The sequence below is a fragment of the Oncorhynchus mykiss genome, chromosome 16 (genome assembly GCF_057628025.1).
Source record: "Oncorhynchus mykiss isolate SJ-2025 chromosome 16, ASM5762802v1, whole genome shotgun sequence".
In the NCBI taxonomy this organism is placed as follows: domain Eukaryota; kingdom Metazoa; phylum Chordata; class Actinopteri; order Salmoniformes; family Salmonidae; genus Oncorhynchus; species Oncorhynchus mykiss.
In genome coordinates, this window is record NC_143037.1 from 52,882,936 (window position 1) to 52,907,472 (window position 24,537).

A 24,537-nucleotide genomic window follows, 5' to 3' on the forward strand; every position below is an offset into this window, starting at 1 on the left:
CAAGCCTTGCCTCATCCGACGAGCGTCAGAGCTGGTGTAGTTGGATTCAATCTTAATCCTGTATTGACACTTAGCCAGTTTGATGGTTTGTCTCGGAGTGGGTAGCAGGATTTCTTATAAGCGTCTGGATTAGTGTCTCGCTCCTTAAAAGCAGTAGCTCTAGCCTTTAGCTCAGTGCTGCCTGTACTCCATGGCTTCTGGTTGGGATATGTACATGCAGTCACTGTGAAGCCTGTGACTGATGAGGTAAACTCCTCAATGCCATTGGCTGAATCCTGGAACATATTCCAATCACATATTACCCTGAGAAAGCGTGTGTAATTTTACATGCTGAACACCTTTTTAAAATCTGGGAAAATATCCACCATGGGCAGCAGGTGAGTGAGTGTCGGAGAATGTGGTGATGAGCCTTGTGGAACTTTACATTGGCAAGGGGAGAAAGGTCACCATGGACGATAGAGAACCTGAGACTATTATGCTGTACTGACAAAGGTATGTCAGTGTTTCAAGCAAGTGAAAGTAAAAAAAAAACAATTGTGTCAACTGTTAGGACAAGGAATAACCGCTAAATGAAATCCAACTGATTCCATTGCATGAAGATGCACACAAGCACGACCTGACGACTGACTATTTTTGACTGCTGTCATATCGACACTTACAGTGCATTCGGAAAGTATTCATATCTTCACTTTTTCCACATTTTGTTACGTTTCAGCCTCATTCTGAAATAGATTTTTTAAATACAAAATGTGAAGGGGTCTGAATACTTTCCAAATAGACTGTGCTTCCAACACCTGTATATGTTACAAGTAAAGGGAAAATAGTTTGCCATAGACAAGCTATTCCCGCTGAATTTAAAGCTGAGCTGTTCCCCTTCGATTATTTTTGTTCCCATTTGTTTTTAAACGTCAAGAAAATGTCTTAACATCTAAAAACCTATGGGGGTTGTAGCTACAGAGTTCATAGTGATGGAAGTAGTTATACTGCAGGGCAGAAAGCACCCCAAATAGTTTCATCATAATACCGTCAAGACTACTTGACGCAGCTTGGGAAAATGTAACCGATGTATGTGGATTACAGAAAGTGCCGACAGGAAAGGAGAAAATGCCAGGCTGTGTCTTTCTCAGACATCATGTTCTCATTAAACAAAACTCTTAGTCTGTGGTCCTCTCATGTCTGCCATGCTTAATTTGTTAACTATTTGGGAGAAAGGGCATCAGACACCCTTTGAAACCCCTGTGTGTGTTTGGGGGGGGAACAAGAGGGACTCTAGTGCTCTACTGATCTGTGTGTTTTATCTATCATTTTTGTGTGTTAATCTATTTCTAAACTATGTGCCTCAGGTGCTTGCTGTATGTCAAGGCTGTATTTCTGTTTTCCTGTTCGAATGGAACACTATGTGACTGCTCATGAAGTGTTTGTTTTTACTGTGAGGGGGGGTAGTGTAACCCAGTTGCGTAATAATCCCACCTGCCTTCCATTTCCTGTAAAATAGCAATATTAGCAGCATGGTTTTAATGCATCTTCCTCTTTTAATGTGCTAGTGAGCCAGCTCTGTCTCTATCTGCCCCCACCAGACGCAGCATGAAGCGTAAGGCCAGTTTCACCTGCCCCTTCAACGGCAGCTGCTCCATCACCAAGGACAACCGTCGCCACTGCCAGGCCTGCCGGCTCAAATGCTGCGTGGACATGGGTATGATGAAGGAGTGTGAGTACTCAGACACCTGATTTCTAACTGGTCATAAATACAGTAACTACAGTAACTTCAGCCCTTTAAGTGCTTGGCTCATTCTGGCTGAAGACTGTTTACATCATGTGAAAGAGCAATACAGACATACAGTACACTCTCTACTGAACAGTTTGTTACCACTGTCTGTTTTACATAATCATCTTTGCCTGGACATGTTATTTTTTTATGTCTGTATTTCTGTTGCTTTAAGCCAGAAAAATAGACCAGGGTTGTACTGTATTTTACATTCTGAACCGACTAAGAAAATATGGTTGTTTCAAAAATATTCCCCAGAATTAGCTGGCTACGGTCATAGAATCCTTCTTTATAAAATGCCCTCCAGTTTACCATGCTTCAACACCAACAAGTCAGCAGGGTTATGAAAATAAACACGCTGTGCATTTTGAGGTAACAGAGGGGCGAAGGAGGGGAGAGCGAAATAAAGACCAGTCCAACAATGCTCCGGCTGCTTCTGTGGAGCCTAGCCCACAAACAGTCACAAGCCTAAATGAGGCCCCTGGAAAAGGATCCAGACAGCTAAAATGGCCTCTTTGTCTGCACCAGCGCTAAAGCTCCAGGCCACAGTGCTGCCTGGCACAGCATGCCCCAGTCATGTGGGTACTCACTCATGTGAAAACAATAACTAACATGTGGCATGCCCTGAAATATTTCAGACGGGTGTGGCATGGAGTGAGACTTGCGATTGGTTGCCGAGTTGCCGCTCTCATCCAATCGAGCTAGATGTGGACACAAATGCAGGCGGTTATGTAAAGTAGAATGTTGATGTTAAATGCTCTTTGAAGTTTGCCTGTTGGTCCTCTTTTTTTTTTTTTTTGGAGTGATAGTTACCGTATGTGGCTGATATAGTACTATGTTCACATGTATAAATCATGTTGAATGCTACACAGAGGTGTTTTGCACAGCTAATGACGGTAATGAGAGTTGAAGGTCATAACCAGTGGGTGTCGTAATGCTTTAATTGGTCAATCCAAGGCCTCGCCCCTAGTTTGTTGCCTTTTCAAAGCATCGCTGCCTTGCTGAGGATCCAGCCACATTGTCCGCAGTTGATAGTGTGTGCCAAGACAACAGAGCAGTCCTGCCCACTCTGCCGCCTGCCAAATCAGTGAAGAGTACACAATTATCCACAGTCCCTTATGCTACAGGGTTAACAGGAGGGCAGCCAGAAATAGCCCCTCTGTGCTCATTCTGCAAAGAGGTGAAATTAAATTACTACAAGACAAAACGGCTCACTCAATCAAGCCTGATGGTCCTGGAATTTTAAAATCAAAGCTTGCTTTCATATAATTGAAAAGAATGCTTGAAAAGGTAGTGAAATGGGATAATGTCTTAGTGTGGGTAGTGCCTAAAGAATCCAATACTTTACCTTGTATGCAGTACAAATCACATTGTGGGAGCACCTTTGAGTATTAATTAGGCTGTTTTGAGAAGGTTTGAATCCTAAGCAACCTGCCTACACATTGTTTGATATACAATAGACTGACATAACTACTGTAGTAGGTCAAAGCTGTGTGCTGGAAAACCTTGGTAGAGCATGGGTGAAGTATGTATGGTCGTGCTTGTGCATTTATTTTCCTTTTTGGCTTCAGATCAATGCCTACTTCTCACTTAAAACATTTCTTTGTTTCTAGTTAATAATAGCTGGGGAAGGTTATTGTGATATTAATGATATTCTGACCCAGAGTATTACGATACCAAACTACTACATTCAGTAGTGACAGTCAAGGCAAATCAAGTGGCCCTTAATTATGATCCTTTTAAAATATTTTCTATGGACTTAATCTTTTATGATTAGTCTTTGAATTCCCTTCGAGGATCGCTCTCCCTGCATCTCAGTCCTCCGCCATGGCGATCCAGGCACTAGACTAATTACTAAATGTGGACACATTCTGTGGTAAACAGCTCGATTTTTCTGTCCTCAGCCAGCTGTCTGTCACCTCAGTGCTGTGCCAGCAATACAGAAGGCACTGTGAAATACTATCTAGACAGCGCAGCAGACAATAGCTGGCAAATTCTGGGAAATCACCATTGTTGGCTAGCTTGGGTGCTTCGGCAGTCCTTTTGACTATGCCATGCTAGATGGGCTACGGAGTGTCCCATTCTGGCTTGATGTCAGCCCAGTCAACCAGCCAGTAACAGTAAGACGGTCTACGATGGAGTAAGGGTGATCCACCTCTAGTTCTGAACATTTCTCCATTGTGGATAATCCATTGTGGATAATCCTTAAATATGGCAATAGATTAAATCAAATGTTGGCGACAGCAGCATAGTTAAATAGGTAGCTACTAGCTAGCATACAATGCATTCGGAAAGTGTTCAGACCCCTTCACTTAGTCCACATTTTCCTACATTACAGCCTTATTCTAAAATTGGTTAAATAAAATGTTTTCCTCATCAATCTACACACAATACCGTATGGTAACAAAGCAAAAACAGGTTTTTAGACATTTTTACTAAGTTATGTAAATAAAGTAATTCAGTTTTTTATATATAAGTATTAAGACCCTTTGCCATGAGACTAGAAATTGAGCCCAGGTGCATCGTGTTTCCAATTATCATCCTTGAGATGTTTCTACAAGTTGATTGGAGTTAGAGTTCCTCTGTGGAGATGGGAGAACCTTCCATAAGGACACCCATCTCTGAAGCGATCTACCAATCAGGCCTTTATGGCGGAGTGGCCAGACAGAAGCCACTCCTCAGTAAAAGACACATGACAGCCTGCTTGGAGTTTGCCAAAAGGCACCTAATGGACTCTTAGACCATGAGAAACAAGATTCTCTGGTCTCATGAAACCAAGACTGAACTCTTTGGCCTCAATGCCAAGTGTCACACATGGAGGAAACCAGGCACCGCTCATCACCTATAGCATCCCTACGGTGAAGCATGGTGGTGGCAGAATCATGTGGGTATGTTCTGTGGCAAGGACTGGGCGACTAGTCAGGATTGAGGGAAAGATGAACAGAGCAAAGTACAGAGATCGGTCTAATTTCATTGTTTATTTTTGATAAAGTTGCAAAGTATTATTTTATTGCTTTGTCATTATTGGGTATTGTGTGTAGATTGGTGAGGGGAATTTGTTTTTAATACATTTTGAGGCTGTAACGTAATAACATGTGGAAAAAGTGAAGGGGTCTGAATACTTTCTGAATGTACTGCATAACACGAGCCAGCTGCCTGGTTGTGGTTACGGTCAGCTCCCAAAACTGTTTTATGAACTTCTTTTCATTCAATTTGCTGTTCACAGTGGGAAGACTATTGGCAAATAATAGACAAAAACATCAAATGCATTCTACCACAGGCACAGCTGCTGTTAACTTGATCTGTCAGCATGTGAGCATGAAACAGACAACATTTGTTTTACAGTTGCGTAATACCTTTTCTGACAAGGGTAGTCCGGAAAGCTTTTGCATGAATAACGCAAATGCCATTTTGTGCAAATGAAGTGAGCAGAAGTTTCTAGAAAGCATCAGTCAAGACAGGAATGTCCTGCCGTGAAGCTGATTCACGTGACTCACTCAGATAAGGCATTTAGTTGCTATGTATCTACAAGGCTAACGTGTAGCAGTTACATGACTATACCTACCACGTGCATATTGATTTTGTTCATCCACATCGTATGCCATCATGACATGCAGGTTCAAATATCAACTACACTGAACAAAAATAGAAACTCAACATGCAACAATTTCAAAGATTTAACTGAGTTTCTATAAGGAAATCAGTCAATTTAAATTAAGCCCTTATCTATGGATTTCACATGACTGGGAATACAGATATGCATCTGTTAGCCACAGATACCTTGAAAAAAAGGTAATGGTGTGGATCAGAAAACCAGTCAGTATCAGGTGTGACCAACGTTTGCCTCATGCAGCGCGACACATCTCCTTCACATATAGTTGATCAGGATGTTTGTGCTCTGTGGAATGTTGTCCCACTCCTATTCAATGGCTGAGCGGAGTTGCTTGATATTGTCGGGAACTAGAACACGCTGTCGTACACATCGATCCAGAGAATCCCAAACAGGCTTAATGTAGGCCACTAAAACAACATTGGTGGTGGCATGTGGTAGAGAAATTATCTTCCAACTGCGTGCTCCCTCAACTTGAGACAACTGTGGTGTTGTGTGACAACATTTTTGTGGCCTTTTATTGTCCCCAGCCATCACAAGGTGCACCTGTGTAATGATCATGCTGTTTAATCAGCTTCTTGATAAGCCACACCTATCAGGTGAGTGGATTATTTTGGCAAAGGAGAAATGCTCACTTACAGGGATGTAAACAAATTTGAACACAATTTGAGAGAAAAGCTTTTTGTGGTTTTGGAATATTTCTGGGATCTTTCATTTCAGCTTATAAAACATGGGACCAGCAGTTTACATGTTGCTTTATATTGTTGTTCAGTATAGTTTTAAGATTTCTTGTGCTTTCTTCCTAATTGTTCCTATGTGGGGTGCTCTACCTTTAGATGTTTCTTTGGGAGAATATCTTGTGTTTGTGCATTGGGCTATTAAACAAGCCTGTTTTAGATTCCTAGCCAATGAATGTGTGAACACAAGCTGTTGCCCAACAAAGACCACCCGGTGAGTGCTATGAGCGGTGAGTGCTATGAGCGGTGAGTGCTATGAGCGGTGAGTGCTATGAGCGGTGAGTGCTATGAGCGGTGAGCGCTGTGAAGCGCGGTGAGCGCTCACTTGACAGCTCCACTCGCGAATTGCTTAATGAGCCCTTCTAGTGCTGGAATGTAAGTGCCTAGCTTCTTGGGTTTTAATGGGCATGTTAAATGTGACTCTTCAAGGAAAAGTGATGGTGGCCAAAATAAAATCTTAGCTTATTTTTATCATTGCGGACTTTGCTGCTCAACATTTAGTTCAGTTTATTTGTTCATGGTCTGTGGCTGCCTGCTGGGTGTTTCATTGATGTTTGGTTCTATACTGCAAAATGAAAGGGAAATGCAACTTTTCAGGGAAGTTCGAAACCAATATACACAGGCAGTTAGAAAAGCCAAGGCTAGCTTTTTCAAACAGAAATTTGCTTCCTGCAACACAAACTCAAAAAAGTTCTAGGACATTGTGAAGTCCATGGAGAATAAGAGCACCTCCTCCCAGCTACCCACTGCACTGAGGATAGGAAACTGTCACCACCGATAAATCCACTATAATTGAGAATCTCAATAAGCATTTTTCTACGGCTGGCCATGCTTTCCACCTGGCTACCCCTACCCCGGTCAACAGCACTGCACCCCCCACAGTAACTCGCCCAAGCCTTCGCCATTTCTCCTTCTACCAAATCCAGTCAGCTGATGTTCTGAAAGAGCTGCAAAATCTGGACCCCCACAAATCAGCCGGGCTAGACAATCTGGACCCTTTCTTTCTAAAATGATCTGCCAAAATTGTTGCAATCCCTATTACTAGCCTGTTCAACTGCTCTTTCATGTCGTCTGAGATTCACAAAGATTGGAAAGCAGCTGCGGTCATCCCCCTCTTCAAAGGGGGGGACACTCTTGACCCAAACTGCTACAGACCTATATCTATCCTACCATGCCTTTCTAAGGTCTTCGAAAGCTAAGTTAATAAACAGATCACCAACCATTTCGAATCCCACCGTACCTTCTCCGCTATGCAATCTGGTTTCAGAGCTGGTCATGGGTGCACCTCAGCCACGCTCAAGGTCCTAAACGATATCTTAACCGCCATCGTTAAGAAACAATACTGTGCAGCCGTATTCATTGACCTATCCAAGTCTGTTGACTCTGTCAATCACCACGTCCTTATCGGCAGACTCAACGGCCTTGGTTTCTCAAATGATTGCCTCGCCTGGTTCACCAACTACTTCTCCGATAGAGTTCAGTATGTCAAATCTGAGGGCCTGTTATCTGGACCTCTGGCAGTCTATGGGGGTGCCACAGGGTTCAATTCTTGGGCTGACTCTCTTCTCTGTATACATCAATGATGTCACTCTTGCTGCTGGTGAGTCTCTGATCCACCTCTATGCAGACGACACCATTCTGTATACTTCTGGCCCTTCTTTGGACACTGTTAATAACCCCCCAGACGAGCTTCAATGCCATAACTCTCCTTCCGTGGCCTCCAACTGCTCTTAAATACAAGTAAAACTAAATGCCTGCTCTTCAACCGATCACTGCCTGCACCTGCCTGCCCGTCCAGCATTACTACTCTGGACGGTTCTGACTTAGAATACGTGGATAACTACAAATACCTAGGTGTCTGGTTAGACTGTAAACTCTCCTTCCAGACACACATTAAACATATCTAATCCAAAATTAAATCTAGAATTGGCTTCCTATTTCGTAAACAAGGCATCCTTCACTCATGCTGCCTAACATACCCTCGTAAAACTGACCTTCTTACCGATCCTAGACTTCGGTGATGTCATTTACAAAATAGCCTCCAACACCCTACTCAACAAATTGGATGCAGTCTATCACAGTGCCATCCATTTTGTCACCAAAGCCCCATATACTACCCACCACTGCAACCTGTACGCTCTTGTTGGCTGGCCCTCGCTTCATAATTGTCGCCAAACCCCCTGGCTCCAGGTCATCGACAAGACCCTGCTAGGTAAAGTCCCGCCTTATCAAAGCTCACTGGTCACCATAGCAGCACCCACCCGTAGCACGCGTTCCACCAGGTATATCTCACTTGTCACCCCGAAAGCCAATTTCTCCTTTGGCCGCATCTCTTCCAGTTCTCTGCTGCCATTGACTGGAATGAACTATAAAAATCTCTGAAACTGGAAACACTTATCTCCCTCACAAGCTTTAAGCACCAGCTGTCAGAGCAGCTCACAGATCACTGCACCTGTATATAGCCCATCTATAAATAACCCAAACAACAACCTCTTCCCCTACTGTATGTATTTATTTTGCTCCTTTGCACCCCATTATTTTTACTTTGCACACTCATCTGTCAAATCTACCATTCGTGTCTGAATTGCTATATTGTATTTACTTCACCACCATGGCCTATTTATTGCCTTTACCTCCCTCATTTGCTCACATTGTGTATATATACTTATTTTTCTGCTGTTATATTGACTGTATGTTTGTTTTACTCCATGAATAACTCTGTTATGTGTCGAACTGCTTTGCTTTGTCTTGGCCAGGTAGCAGTTGTAAATGAGAATTTGCCTACCTGGTGAAATAAATGTTAAAGTTTAACTACGACACAGGCCAATTTTTTTTATTTTGGGAGATCCTTTACATGTTGCGTTATATTTTTGTTCAAAATATATTAATTTGGGGGCATGTTCAACACATGACACATTCATGGACATTTAGCTAGCTTACTATTGCTAGCTAGTTTGTCCTGGTAGATGAACATTGGGTTGTTATTTAAACTATTTGTTGCTGGATCCTTGTAGAATTTTGACCCATGTCTGGGCATCGAACATCAAGCTGTGCATCTAGCCATCCTATTTTGAGTTCATTTATTCCAACAGTCTAATAATGTTTTTATATATGCTATTGCAAAAAATAGAATTTGACAATTTTAGGTAGGCACTCCATTATAAAATCAAAAAAATATATAATTTGTTTGTTACTGTAGGCTATATGTAAAAATGAAAAACCCCCTACCTCAATCACAAAGAAGTGTGTGTGTGTGTGTATATATATATATATATATATATATTTCAAAAGAACAGAGTATCATATTTGACCTTTTTTATGTTACTAATCTGTGCTTAATAGCCTATATACCTCCACAAGTGCTCACATGTAGAACATTTTGAATAGCGGTAATGCTTTACATAAAATATAGATTTTGAAAAATAGAGCCCATGCCGTAATTTGATATTTTTTGCAAATGTTTTAGAAATCGTAGAGCCTGTTCTTTCCAATATGTTATGAAATCAAAACGTCTTGCCTTCCTGAAGGATGATTTGGAAAAAGTAGCTTTTTTGGTGAGCTCCGTTCCCTTTGTCATTTACCTGCACTGCAGCCTCTTCAGAAGGCAATTAATAATATTACCACCCATCAGACTATAGTCAATTTCATCTGGTCTTTTAGGCTACATCTATTATTATAGGGCTATGTGTGAAATGAGTTTTGATATAGTTTAGGTGTAGACAACTTGTGAAGGAAAAACTAACAACAGTGTGTTGAATAGGCTTATTTAGGAAAAGGCAAGGACTGGTGTTTAAAATGTTAAATTCAGGACCTCAATGATGCTCTCTGACTTTAGTTACTGTAGTTATCTATCATTAATCTCTCTTCGTTCATCTTTCAAATACCCATGTGGGGTCGTATGAGTAGATGGGAGAAGCGGGACTTGCAGCGTGTTTTGTGTCTCACCTAGATCCAAGTTCTGTTTTAGTGCTAGGCTACGCAGATGCTCGGTCACACGCGTGACTGGTGTGGGTGAAATTATTGGATAACATGCGTATGTACATTTTTATTTTGTAATGCTCGCAAACGCAATGTGTCCGGTGAGGTTTGCATGTTAGCCTCTGTCTGGTACATTTGATATGATTATTTGTTTTATCCGTTGAAACTAAAATTAACTTCTAGTTTAGTTTCAATGTATTTACTTATGTGTAGTTGATAGCCTCTGTCTGGTACATTTCTATATTTCTACATTGCTTTGTGTATCATCTTGTAGTGGTTTACCGCAGTATGGAAAATTGGCATTATGTTTGTTTGAGAAACAGAACAGTTCAGATGACACTTGTTGGTGCTAATGGTGGTTCTCCTTGGAAGAACATAAGCCTATATGCATTCTACTGAGTCTTGTTTCAACCCTCTCTCATAGCTGCTGTTTGTGTGAAGAAAGCTATCAGCTAGTGATAGAAGCTCACTTAATTGACCACGGTTGTCAGGGGATCTGAGAGAGGCTCCTGTGAAAGGCAATCAGGCTAGCTGTGTTACTGGTTTCCCACCACTCCTCTTCTCACCTGTCTCCCCTTCGCCTCCCTCTCCCCCAGTCATCCTGACAGATGAGGAGGTGCAGAGGAAGAAGGATCTGATCCAGAAGAGGAAGGAGGAGGAGGCGGCGAGGGAGGCCCTGAGACCAAGGCTTAATGACGAGCAGAGCCAGGTCATCGCATCATTGGTGGAGGCACACCACAAGACCTACGATGACTCCTACTCCGACTTCTCACGCTTCAGGGTCTGTACTGATCTAAATATGCTTAGCCACTCACGTTTTAACTTTTTTTGCTATATATATATATATTTTATTGCGATATGAAATCACAGCTATTGCATGACATGCATTTTAATGTTTTAACATTTTCACTTCAAGTGATTCTGCGTCTGTTTTGTCAATCACTCCCATGTGCACTTTACAAGATATAACAATAATACTTTTTGTCTATGCTAAATGCATGTGTTGTGTGTTTGCAGCCCCCGGGGCGAGACGGGCCAGTAACACGCAGTGCCAGTCGTGCAGCCTCCCTTCACTCGCTGTCAGATGCCTCCTCAGACTCCTTCAACCACTCACCAGGTGAGGGACACATGCTCACGCTAAGGCACACAGTATACATGCACCACAATCGCATGTTCCATTAACCTTTTACGACTAGGGGGCGATATTTAAATTTTTGGATAAACGTTCCCGTTTTAAACAAGATATTTTGTCACGAAAAGATGCTCGACTATGCATATAATTGACAGCTTTGGATAGAAAACACTGATGTTTCCAAAACTGCAAAGATATTGTCTGTGAGTGCAACAGAACTGATGTTACAGGCGAAACCCAGATAAAAATCAAATCAGGAAGTGCCGCATTTTTTAAAACCGCCTCATGCCAATGACTCCTTATATGGCTGTGAATGAGCTACGAATGAGCTTACGTTTTCTACGTATTCCCCTAGGTGTCTACAGCATTGTGACGTCTTTTTACGCATTTCTGTTGAAGAATAGCCGTAAGGGACCACATTTAGCAAGTGGTCACATGTCTCCCGCAGAAAATCTTGCGTAAAATACTGAGGTAGCCATTTTCCCAATCGCTTCTTATGAGAAACCAATTGCCTAGATGGATATATGATAATATATCCGTCCGTCTGTCCGTCCGTCCGTCTGTCCGTCCGTCCGTCCGTGAGGATTGATTCTAAACAACGTTTGCCATGTTTCTGTCGATATTATGGCGCTAATTTGGAAAAAAGTTTGGCGTTGTAGTGATAGCATTTTCCGGTCGATTTCTCAGCCAAGCATGATGAACAAACAGGAGCTATTTCACCTTAAAAAATAATATTTTTGGAAAAAGAACATTTTGCTATCTAACTGGGAGTCTCCTGAGTGAAAACATCCGAAGTTCTTCAAAGGTAAATGATTTAATTTGATTGCTTTTCTTATTTTCGTGAAAATGTTGCCTGCTGCCAGCAGAGCCTAGCAGGCATTATGCCATGATCAACACAAATGCTTGTCTAGCGTTGGCTGTAACGCATATTTAGAAAATCTGAGATGAGTGTGATTAACAAAAGGCTAAGCTCTGTCTCAATATATTTAATTTGTGATTTTCATGAATAGGAACATTTTCTAGGGGTATTTATGTCCGCTGCGTTATGCTAATTCGTTTGAGGCTATGATTACGCTCCCAGATCCGGGATTGCTAGTCACAAGAAGTTTAATATGATGAGGAGGACTACCCTTGTCGTCATTGACAAGTCTCTCCAAATGTCTTGAGTAAATAAGTATTCAACCCCTTTGTTGAGACAAGCCTAAATAAGTTCAGGAGTAAAAATGTGCTTAATAAGTCACATAATAAGTTCCATGGACTCTGTGTGCAATAATAGTGTTTTAAAACGACCTATTCTCTGTACCCCACACGTACAATTATTTGTAAGGTCCCTCAGTCGAGAAATGAATGTCAAACACAGATTCAACCACGAAGACCAGGGAAAGTGGCGGCAGGGTAGCCTAGTGGTTAGAGCGTTGGACCTGTAACCGAAAGGTTGCAAGTTCATATCCCCGAGCTGACAAGGTACAAATCTGCCGTTCTGCCCCTGAACAGGCAACCCACTGTTAACCCACTGTTCCTAGGCCGTCATTGAAAATAAGAATTTGTTCTTAACTGACTTGCCTAGTTAAATAAAGGTAAAATAAATTTAAAAAGAAGGGCACCTATTGGTAGAAGGGTAAAATAAAAAATCAGACATTGAATATCTCTTGGAGCATGGTGAAGTATATTACTTATACTTTGGATGTATCAATACACCCAGTCACTACAAAGATACAGGTGTCCTTCCTAACTCAGTTGACGCAGTGGAAGGAAACCACTCAGGGATTTCACCATGAGGTCAGTAGTGACTTTAAAACAGAGTTTAATGGGTGTGATAGGAGAAAACTGAGGATGGATAGTTACTTCCACAATACTAACCTAAATGACAGAGTGGACAGGAAGCCTGTACAGAATACAAATATTCAAAAATTGCATTCTGTTTGCAATAAGACACTAAATGTGGCAAAGAAAAATTTCACTTTATGTCCTGAATACAAATTGTTTAGGGCAAATCCAACACAACACATCCCTGAGTACTGTTCTTCATTTTTTTCAAGCATGGTGGTGGCTGCATCATGTTATGGGTATTCTTGTCATCGGCAAGGACTAAGGAGTTTTTTTAGGATAAAAATAATCTGAATAGAGCTAAGCAAAGAATATCCGGAAGGGAAAACCTGGTTGTCTGCTTTCCAAACACACTGGGAGACATTACCTTTCAGCAGGACAATAACCTCAAACACAAGGCCAAGTCTACACTGGAGTTGCTTACCAAGATGACGTTGAATGTTCCTGAGTGGCCTAGTTACAGTTTTGACATAAATCGTCTTGAAGATCTATGCATAGACTTAAAAATGGCTATCTAGCAATGATCAACAACCTTCTTGTGGGAGAAGAATTTTAAAGATAATAATGTGCAAATATTGCACAATCTAGGTGTACAAAGCTCTAAGAGACTTACCCAGAAAACTCACAGCTGTAATTGCTGCCAAAGGTGATTGTACCATGTATTGACTCAGGGTGGTGAATACTTATGTCAATTAGATTTCTGTATATACACCGCTCAAAAAAATAAAGGGAACACTTAAACAACACAATGTAACTCCAAGTCAATCACACTTCTGTGAAATCAAACTGTCCACTTAGGAAGCAACACTGATTGGCAATACATTTCACATGCTGTTGTGCAAATGGAATAGACAACAGGTGTAAATTATAGGCAATTAGCAAGACAACCCCAATAAAGGAGTGGTTCTGCAGGTGGTGACCACAGACCACTTCTCAGTTCCTATGCTTCCTGGCTGATGTTTTGGTCACTTTTGAATGCTGGCGGTGCTTTCACTCTACTGGTAGCATGAGACGGAGTCTACAACCCACACAAGTGGCTCAGGTAGTGCAGCTCATCCAGGATGGGACATCAATGCGAGCTGTGGCAAGAAGGTTTGCTGTGTCTGTCAGCGTAGTGTCCAGAGCATGGAGGCGCTACCAGGAGACAGGCCAGTACATCAGGAGACGTGGAGGAGGCCGTAGGAGGGCAACAACCCAGCCGCAGGACCGCTACCTCCGCCTTTGTGCAAGGAGGAGCACTGCCAGAGCCCTGCAAAATGACCTCCAGCAGGCCACAAATGTGCATGTGTCTGCTCAAACGGTCAGAAACAGACTCCATGAGGGTGGTATGAGGGCCCTACGTCCACAGGTGGGGGTTGTGCTTACAGCCCAACACCGTGCAGGACGTTTGGCATTTGCCAGAGAACACCAAGATTGGCAAATTCGCCACTGGCGCCCTGTGCTCTTCACAGATGAAAGCAGGTTCACACTGAGCACGTGACAGACGTGACAGTCTGGAGACGCCGTGGAGAACGTTCTGCTGCCTGCAACATCCTCCAGCATGACCGGTTTGGCGGTGGGTCAGTCATGGTGTGGGGTGGCATTTCTTTCAGCCCTTCATGTGCTCGCCAGAGGTAGCCTGACTGCCATTAGGTACCGAGATGAGATCCTTAGACCCCTTGTGAGACCATATGCTGGTGCGGTTGGCCCTGGGTTCCTCCTAATGCAAGACAATGCTAGACCTCACGTGGCTGGAGTGTGTCAGCAGTTCCTGCAAGAGGAAGGCATTGATGCAATGGACTGGCCCGCCCAGACCTGAATCCAATTGAGCACATCTGGGTGGCGGATGCTTTAGTCCAGGTCTGGGAGGAGATCCCTCAGGAGACCATCTGCCACCTCATCAGGAGCATGCCCAGGTGTTGTAGGGAGGTCATATAGGCACGTGGAGGCCACACACACTACTGAGCCTCATTTTGACTTGTTTTAAGGACATTACATCAAAGTTGGATCAGCCTGTAGTGTGGTTTTCCACTTTAATTTTGAGTGTGACTCCAAATCCAGACCTCCATAGGTTGATCAATTTGATTTCCATTGATCATTTTTGTGTGATTTTGTTATTATTTTTTTTGAGCAGTGTACTTTTCATAACATTTGGTCAAATTTATATTTTTAAAAAAATCCAGTGAAACACGACAATTTGTGTCAGTCTAGGGGTATGATTACTGTTACTGCAGTACTGCAGGCCTATTTCAATCATATTGAAATGCATTTAATGTTCAATAAATTTAGTTCTGTTTTGCTACTGTCTGAAGATATTTCATAATGTGCGGTAAGCATTAGAATTTTATTGGAGAAGCATTAGAGTAAGCTACCTCAATATTTGCAGCCGTAGGTGGTAATATCTCTCTGGGAGCTGATCTATTGTAGGTAATGTGAATAATACAAATGTTAAGATGAGATTTTAATTGAGAAAGATGATCTGAGAGAAGCACTGCCTTTCTTTCGATCCAATCAGTATCGACACATGCTCCAACAACGCACTTTTAGTGTCCTCTTTGCGTGGTGTTTTGGGAAACGCATGTTATATCTTCGGCTGTTGTAGGAAAGATGTGTCGTTAAAGCGTTCATAAGCCTAAGTTACATCACTTTCGGGAAACTGGGCCCTGGAAGAGTTGAATGGCCTTTTGTACCATTTCATTGTCACCCTTTTGCTTCCTTTAGCAACCATTTATTGCCACTGACATCTCTCCCTCGTTCACATTCCCCATGAACTCTAACATTTATCCTTTCTCTTTATTATTGAACACCTCTCTTTCCTCCATCTCCATTAAACACCTTTATTCTCTCTCCCTGTGTAGAGTCGGTGGACACCAAGCTGATGAAATTCAGCAGTCTGTTGATGATGTACCAGGACAGTGCAGGCAGCCCGGACTCCAGTGAGGACGATGGCTCCAAGCTCTCCATGTTACCTCACCTGGCTGACCTGGTCAGTTACAGCATCCAGAAGGTCATTGGCTTCGCTAAGATGATCCCTGGCTTCAGGTGGGTGTCTTTGCATATCATGTGCCTTCTGGTCTGGGGTCAGTTCTACATTTTGCCCACTAATGGTTCAAGTTAGGATTGTACGTAGTAGAAAATTCACCCCGGAGCCCAACAATAGTACATTAAAGGGCTCCACCATCTTCTGTATCTTTTAATTAGGCAATTACACAACAACATGTTGATCTTTTAGGCTCCTTCTGTCCATTAAGCCTTTAGTAGTTATTTCTGTGGGTGGACGACTTCATTAATTGCATAGCTACAAGCTTTGGTACAGTGTGTGTGTGTGTGTGTGTGTGTGTGTGTGTGTGTGTGTGTGTGTGTGTGTGTGTGGCATTTTCTAAACACGTAGGGCCTCCGGCGAGTACTGCTCAGTGCTCTTCCTGGAATACGCTGGAACAGAGTGATTGCATCACATGATGTGTTCAAATAAGGCTCCTGATCCATCCCCAGATGTATGCAGTCAGTGAACATGTTGTACAGAACATGCCGTGAATACATATTCACAACAAGTTGTTTCATGTATAACATGCGGTTCTGACAAAGCCGTAATGATGTCCTCGGCATGGGGAAGGGTGTGCCAGATAAATGTAACATTCATAGAGTCACTAGAGAGTTGATTTACTGCGGGTATGAGTTCTCAAAATGATTAAATGTGGAAAGGCCAAAGTCAAATATGCATAGGGAAATGGTAAACTCTCATACTGTGGAAAATTGTACATTTTACTGACCTGCGTTTGAGTCATTCATGCACCCTCTCCCCAATAGTTGATCTCCATGAACTATCAAAGCTTATGCGCTGTGCTTACAGTACTTATTTGAACTTCGGTCTCAGAAAGCATTCAGGCAAATGGCTGAAACCTGTATTTGTGAGGAAGGGTTAGCTCACAGGTGTAAACGGATCTCTCTCACCAGCCATATCAGTTGGTGTTGCATGTATTCAGGATTCCCATTCAGTTACAGGATCTGTTTAGAATGACCCGGCTGACTGTGTTTGCCTGGCAGCCTGTGTTAGTGTGGCTCATGACGTCAGTCGTTGGCAGGGAGACTGCCTGTTCCCCAGCAGTCAGAGGTGCTGTACGGCACAGCGGATCAAGATTCCCTGTAATTAGGTGTGTGTCCTTAAAGCAAAACAACTTAATAAATCAGACATACTTTATCTTATTATTTACCTTCTGCTGGCACCTGTAGCACCAAAACAACTGTAAAAGCTACCCGTCTTCAGTTTGCGAGGGGAAAAAAAGTTTTGTTACCACTTTACGCACAACAACGTTTCCCAATGCAAATGTTGGTTTGAATGGGAAAAACTCTGCTCGCTTCTAGTGACTACTCACTACTTTGCATTCACATTGCTGTGTTTAGAAAGGGACCAATGTCTTTAAAAAATTCTGTCAATGCACTGGGTCTTTACAAAGTGCAGGACAAGCTATTCCATCAGAACATGTTATCGGACAGATGCATATACCTACTTGCATTTTGGAAGCTATTAGATTGAATAAATAATGCTGTTATTGAAAAATGTAAACCCAATGTAGTATACTACCACTTTAAGTGCTAGAATAGATTTTGTAAAAACACACATGGCTTATGATGCTAGTAGTATTCACTCAAGCTTACTAAAATAGCCCGCTATAATATCTCCACATCTACAAACCACCCCCAAATTGGCTCACTATAACCAGAGAAGAGGAGGCAAAGTGACAATCTGTCTATGTGAAAATACAAGGTTAACCTGTGGAACTGGGGATTTTTTTTTTGTATGGAGGTTAATGGGCAACATAAAATTGAATTGTTAATTTGCTACGCAAGGTTTATTTGATCGAATAGAATTTAAGGTTTTTGTGACTGTGCGCACGTGGCATTACGGCAACTTTGAGACAAACTACTTTATATCGGAGTTGTGCATGTTGTTCACGCGTGTATCTGCCCTCTCATTGGCTAGAATGTTCCCGACTAATCCTGCCGTCTCCCACCTGCCTTCCGCCTTTGCAGACGTATTCCCATAGTTAGAGCAGTCAGTCCAGTATCCTGTTAGTATATAGATCTTTGCCAATACTAACCAGTTGGCCTATGAAAACCATAGTACTGCTGCAGTCACAACCACTTTAGTGTGACCATTTTAGGTGCATATGTGCCTAAATATTTTGGTGTTTGACCTGATATTTAAATTTTGGAGCACCAGTGTGCCCGAGAAAAAGGAAGGATTCTAGCTTTATTACCTCAAATATTTTCATTGTGCCCCTAAATTTCTTGGTGTGTGCCTCCATTTTCTCACTACCACTACTCTTTCACAACCATATACTTCAAGACTAGCAAGTACACACATTTACCTCAGGTAATGTCATTTTCTAGTTTGGTGTTAACCTTGGTATGGGTATGTGAATATGGATGGGGAGAGATGTGGGTGGAGGGGAAGAACAGCATGCCACTGTGTGCTCATGCTCAAAAGAAAACAATGGAATGCCGTCGTCCTGGTAACCATATAATCCATTGTACATCTTGTCCTTCCTGTTTCTCTCCTCCCTTAGAACATTCTAGGGAACAGTGCTGATTCACTCATCCTGTCAGAAGACATGTCTGTGGGTATAAAAAATGAGTATGAGATGGAAATAGTTTTTTTTTGTTTTCAGACAATCCTGCAATTCCAGTTTCAAGGATAAGAACTACTTTGTTTTGTTAGGAAGTAAAATACAGGCATTATCCAATGGGCTTCAAGATTCCAGCCTGGGTATGGTGTTATGCTGATTCCCCCATCTTTTGCTACCAATGGAACCCAATCTTTAAATCTGGACTGAATTGCACAATGGGAGAAACGGGTTCCTATTGCCTCATTCTTCAGCTGGTATAATCGAATCCGACAAGAGGCCCTCTGTGTGATGTGGTGATGGGTAAGGGCACCCTGTCACACTGCATGTTTGGCTCATTACATGTTATTGTGTTTCCAGAGGGCTGACTGCTGAGGACCAGATCGCACTGCTCAAGTCAAGTGCCATCGAGATCATTATGCTACGCTCCAACCAGTCTTTCAACATAGAGGATATGTCCTGGAGCTGTGGTGGTAGCCCTGACTTCAAGTACTGCATCACCGACGTCACCAAGGGTGAGACAGAGGCACACACACATATGTATATGTAGAGTGCTGTGAAAAAGCATTTGCCCCCTTTCTGATTTCTTATTTTTTTGCACATTTGTCACACTTAAATGTTTCAGGTAATCAAACACATTTTAATATTACACAAAGATAACCCAAGTAAACACAAAATGCAGTTTAAGTGATGATTTTATTTATTAATGGAAAAAAGCTATCCGAACCTTCATGGCCCTATGTGAAAAAGTAATTGCCCCCTAAACCTAATAACTGGTTGTGCCACCCTCAGCAACAACAACTGCAATCAAGCGTTTGCGATAACTGCTAATGAGTCTTTCACATCGCTGTGGACGTATTTTGTCCCACTCTTCTTTGCAGAATAGTTTTAATTCAGCCACATCGGAGGGTTTTCGAGCATGAACCACATTTTTAAGGTCACGCCACAGCATCTCAATTGGATTCAAGTCCGGACTTTGACTAGGCCACTCCAAAACCCTCTTTTTTTAAATTTCTTTTTTTTTTAAGCCATTCAGAGGTGGACTTGCTGGTGTGTTTTGGCCCATTGTCCTGCGGCAGAACCCAAGTGCGCTTCAGCTTGAGGTCATGAACGGATGGCCGGACATTCTCCTTCAGGATTTTTTGGTAGAGAACAGAATTCATGGTTCCATCAATCACAGCAAGTCGTCCAGGTCCTGAAGCAGCAAAGCAGCCCCAGACCATCATACTACCATCACCATATTTGACTGTTGGTATGATGTTCTTTTTCTGAAATGCTGTTACTTTTACAGCAGATGTAACGGGACGCACACCTTCCAAAAAGTTCAACTTTTGTCTCGTGAGTCCACAGAATATTTTCCAAAAGTCTTGGGGCTCATCAAGATGTTTTTTTGACAAAAGTGAGACAAGCCTTTATGTTATTTTTGGTCAGCAGTGGTTTTCGCCTTGGAACTCTGCCATGGATGCCATTTTTGCCCAGTCTCTTTCTTATGGTTGAGTCATGAACACTGACCTTAACTGAGGCAAGTGAGGCCTGCAGTTCTTTAGATGTTGTTGTGGGTTCTTTTGTGACCTCTTGGATGAGTCGTCGCTGCGCTCTTGGGGTAATTTTGGTAGGCCGGCCAATCCTGGGAAGGTTCACCACTGTTCTAAATGTTCTCCATTTGTTGATAATGTCTCTCACCGTGGTTCGCTGGAGTCCCAAAGCTTTAGAAATAACTTTTTTAACCATTTCCAGACTGATGTCAATTACTTTGTTTCTCATCTGTTCCTGAATTTCTTTGGATCGCGGCATGATGTCTTGCTTTTTGAGATCTTTTGGCCTACTTCACTTTGTCACACAGGTTCTATTTACGTGATTGATTCAACATGTCTGGCAGTAATCAGGCCTGGGTGTGGCTAGTGAAATGTGATTAACCACAGTAAATTCATGATTTAACAATGGGGAATGTGATTTTCTGGATTGTTTTTCTCATTTTGTCTGTCATAGTTGAAGAGTACGTATGATGAAAATTACAGGCCTCATCTTTTTAAGTGGGAGAACTTGCACAATTGGTGGCTGACGAAATGCTTTTTTGCTCCACTGTGTGTGTGTGTGTGTGTGCACTCATACTCTTCACACTACATAAAGTGCATTCAGAAAGTATTCATACACCTTATTCCACTTTTTGTTAGTCAGAATTCAAATTTGCTGAAATAAATTTTGTTTCTCACACATCTACACACAATGCCCAATAATGACAAAGTGAAAACATGTTTTTAGACATATTTGCACATTTATTTGAAATAAAATACAGATCTCTTTTTTAAAATGTATCCTTTATTTAACTAGGCAAGTCCGTTAAGAACAAATTCTTATTTACAATAATGGCCTACCAAAAGGCCTCCTGTGGGGACGGGGGCTGGGATTATAAAATAAATACAATATTAATATAGGACAAAACACACATCACAACAAGCGAGACAACACAACACTACATAAAGAGAGACCTATAAGACAACAACACAGCATGGTAGCAAAATAACAACAACATGGTAGAAACACAAAATGGTAGCAACATAAAACATGGTACAAAGATTATTGGGCACAGACAACAGCACAAAGGGCAAGAAGGTAGAGACAACAATACATCACACAGTACCAGTCAAGTTTGGACTCCTACTTATTCAAGGATTTTTCATTATTGTAGAAAACAAATCAAAATATATTTGAGATTCTTCAAAGTAGCCACCCTTTGCCTTGATGAGCTCTGCACACCCATACAGCCAAAACAACTCTGGAATGGCTTCAAAACAAGAATATGAAAGTCCTTGAGTGGCCCAGCCAAAGCCTAGACTTGAATCCCATTTGTAAATCTATGGAATGACTTGGAGATTACTGTTCACCACCGCTCCCCATCTAACTTCCGGCGCCGACAGAGATGGCCGCCTCGCTTCGCGTTCCTAGGAAACTATGCAGTTTTTTGTTTTTTTACGTGTTATTTCTTACATTAGTACCCCAGGTCATCTTAGGTTTCATTACATACAGTCCAGAAGAATTACTGAATGTAAGAGCAGTGTCAACTCACCATCAGTACGACCAAGAATATGACTTTCTCGCGAAGCGTATCCTGTGTTCTGCCTTTCACCCAGGACAACGGAATGGATCCTAGCCGGCGACCCAAAAAAACAACTTCGTAAAAGAGGGAAACGAAGTGGTCTTCTGGTCAGACTCCGGAGACGGGCACATCGTGCACCACTCCCCAGTATACTTCTCGCCAATGTCCAGTCTCTTGACAACAAGGTTGATGAAATCCGAGCAAGGGTAGCATTCCAGAGGGACATCAGAGACTGTAACGTTCTTTGCTTCACGGAAACATGGCTCACTGGAGAGACGCTATCGGAGTCGGTGCAGCCAGCTGGTTTCTCCACGCATCGCGCCGTCAGAAACAAACATCTTTCTGGTAAGAAGAGGGGCGGGGCCGTATGCCTTATGGCTAACGAGATGTGGTGTGGTCACAAAAGCATACAGGAACTCAAGTCCTTCTGTTCACCTGATTTTAGAATTCCTCACAATCAAATGTCGACCGCATTATCTACCAAGGGAATTCTCTTCGATTATAATCACAGCCGTATATATTCCCCCCCAAGCAGACACATCGATGGCTCTGAACAAACTTTATTTGACTCTTTGCAAACTGGAATCCATACATCCTGAGGCTGCATTCATTGTAGCTGGGGATTTTAACAAGGCTAATCTGAAAACAAGACTCCCTAAATTGTATCAGCATATCGATTGCGCAACCAGGGCTGGCAAAACCTTGGATCATTGCTATTCTAACTTCCGCAACGCATATAAGGCCCTCTCCCGCTCTCCTTTCGGAAAAGCTGACCACGACTTCATTTTGTTGATCCCTGCCTACAGACAGAAACTAAAACAAGAAGCTCCCACGCTGAGGTCTGTTCAATGCTGGTCCGACCAATCTGATTCCACACTCCAAGACTGCTTCCATCACATGGACTGGATATGTTTCGTATTGCGTCAGACAACAACATTGACGAATACGCTGATTCGGTGTGCGAGTTCATTAGAACGTGCGTTGAAGATGTCGTTCCCATAGCAACGATTAAAACATTCCCAAACCAGAAACCGTGGATTGATGGCAGCATTCGCGTGAAACTGAAAGCGCGAACCACTGCTTTTAATCAGGGCAAGGTGACCGGAAACATGACCGAATACAAACAGTGTAACTATTCCCTCCGCAAGGCAATCAAACAAGCTAAGCGTCAGTATAGAGACAAAGTAGAATCTCAATTCAACGGCTCAGACACAAGAGGTATGTGGCAGGGTCTACAGTTAATCACGGATTACAAAAAGAAAACCAGCCCCGTCACGGACCAGGATGTCTTGCTCCCAGGCAGACTAAATAACTTTTTTGCCCGCTTTGAGGACAATACAGTGCCACTGACACGGCCTGCAACCAAAACATGCGGCCTCTCCTTCACTGCAGCCGAGGTGAGTAAAACATTTAAACGTGTTAACTCTCGCAAGGCTGCAGGCCCAGACGGCATCCCCAGCCGCGCCCTCAGAGCATGCGCAGACCAGCTGGCTGGTGTGTTTACAGACATATTCAATCAATCCCTATCCCAGTCTGCTGTTCCCACATGCTTCAAGAGGGCCACCATTGTTCCTGTTCCCAAGAAAGCTAAGGTAACTGAGCTAAACGACTGGGTCTCGACCCCGCCCTGTGCAACTGGGTACTGGACTTCTTGACGGGCTGCCCCCAGGTGGTGAGGGTAGGCAACAACATCTCCACCCCGCTGATCCTCAACACTGGGGCCCCACAAGGGTGCATTCTGAGCCCTCTCCTGTACTCCCTGTTCACCCACGACTGCGTGGCCACGCACGCCTCCAACTCAATCGTCAAGTTTGCGGACGACACAACAGTGGTAGGCTTGATTACCAACAACGACGAGACGGCCTACAGGGAGGAGATGAGGACCCTCGGAGTGTGGTGTCAGGAAATTAACCTCACACTCAACGTCAACAAAACTAAGGAGATGATTGTGGACTTCAGGAAACAGCAGAGGGAACACCCCCCTATCCACATCGATGGAACAGTAAGTTCCTCGGTGTACACATCAGACAAACTAAATTGGTCCACCCACACAGACAGCATCGTGAAGAAGGCGCAGCAACGCCTCTTCAACCTCAGGAGGCTGAAGAAATTCGGCTTGTCACCAAAAGCACTCACACACTTCTACAGCCACTAACATTGAGTGGCTGCTGCCAACACTGACTCAACTCCAGCCACTTTAATAATGGGAATTGTTGGGAAATGATGTAAAATATATCACTAGCCACTTTAAACAATGCTATTTAATATAATGTTTACATACCCTACATTACTCATCTCATATGTATATGTATATACTGTACCCTATATCATCTACTGCATCTTTATGTAATGCATGTATCACTAGCCACTTTAACTATGCCACTGTTTACATACTCATCTCATATGTATATACTGTACTCGATACCATCTACTGTCTTGCCTATGCCGCTCTGTACCATCACTCATTCATATATCTTTATGTACATATTCTTTATCCCCCTACACTTGTGTGTGTATAAGACAGTAGTTTTGGAATTGTTAGTTAGATTACTTGTTGGTTATTGCTGCATTGTCGGAACTAGAAGCACAAGCATTTTGCTACACTCGCATTAACATCTGCTAACCATGTGTATGTGACAAATAAATTGGATTTGAGCTTGAGAAAATCTGCAAGGAAGAATAGGAGAAAATCCCAAAGCTGATGAATACATACCCAAGGCGACTCAAAGTGGTAATAGCTGCCCAAGATGCTCTTACAAAGTATTGACACACGGTATGAGTAGGTCTA

At 42.6% G+C, this 24,537-nt stretch overlaps 1 protein-coding gene across 7 annotated transcripts in view; it reads left to right on the forward strand.

Moving 5' to 3' along the window:
* LOC100136219 (vitamin D3 receptor A) overlaps positions 1 to 24,537 on the forward strand; it is a 92,443-nt gene that overhangs the window by 61,504 nt on the left and 6,402 nt on the right. For all 7 annotated transcript variants that reach the window (XM_090203245.1, XM_021566307.3, XM_090203244.1 and 4 more), the window contains 5 exons: positions 1,578 to 1,708; positions 10,687 to 10,871; positions 11,108 to 11,207; positions 15,887 to 16,070; positions 19,013 to 19,167. In XM_090203245.1, coding sequence (XP_090059371.1) covers positions 1,578 to 1,708; positions 10,687 to 10,871; positions 11,108 to 11,207; positions 15,887 to 16,070; positions 19,013 to 19,167 — 755 coding nt within the window. The remainder of the gene's footprint in view (positions 1 to 1,577; positions 1,709 to 10,686; positions 10,872 to 11,107; positions 11,208 to 15,886; positions 16,071 to 19,012; positions 19,168 to 24,537) is intronic.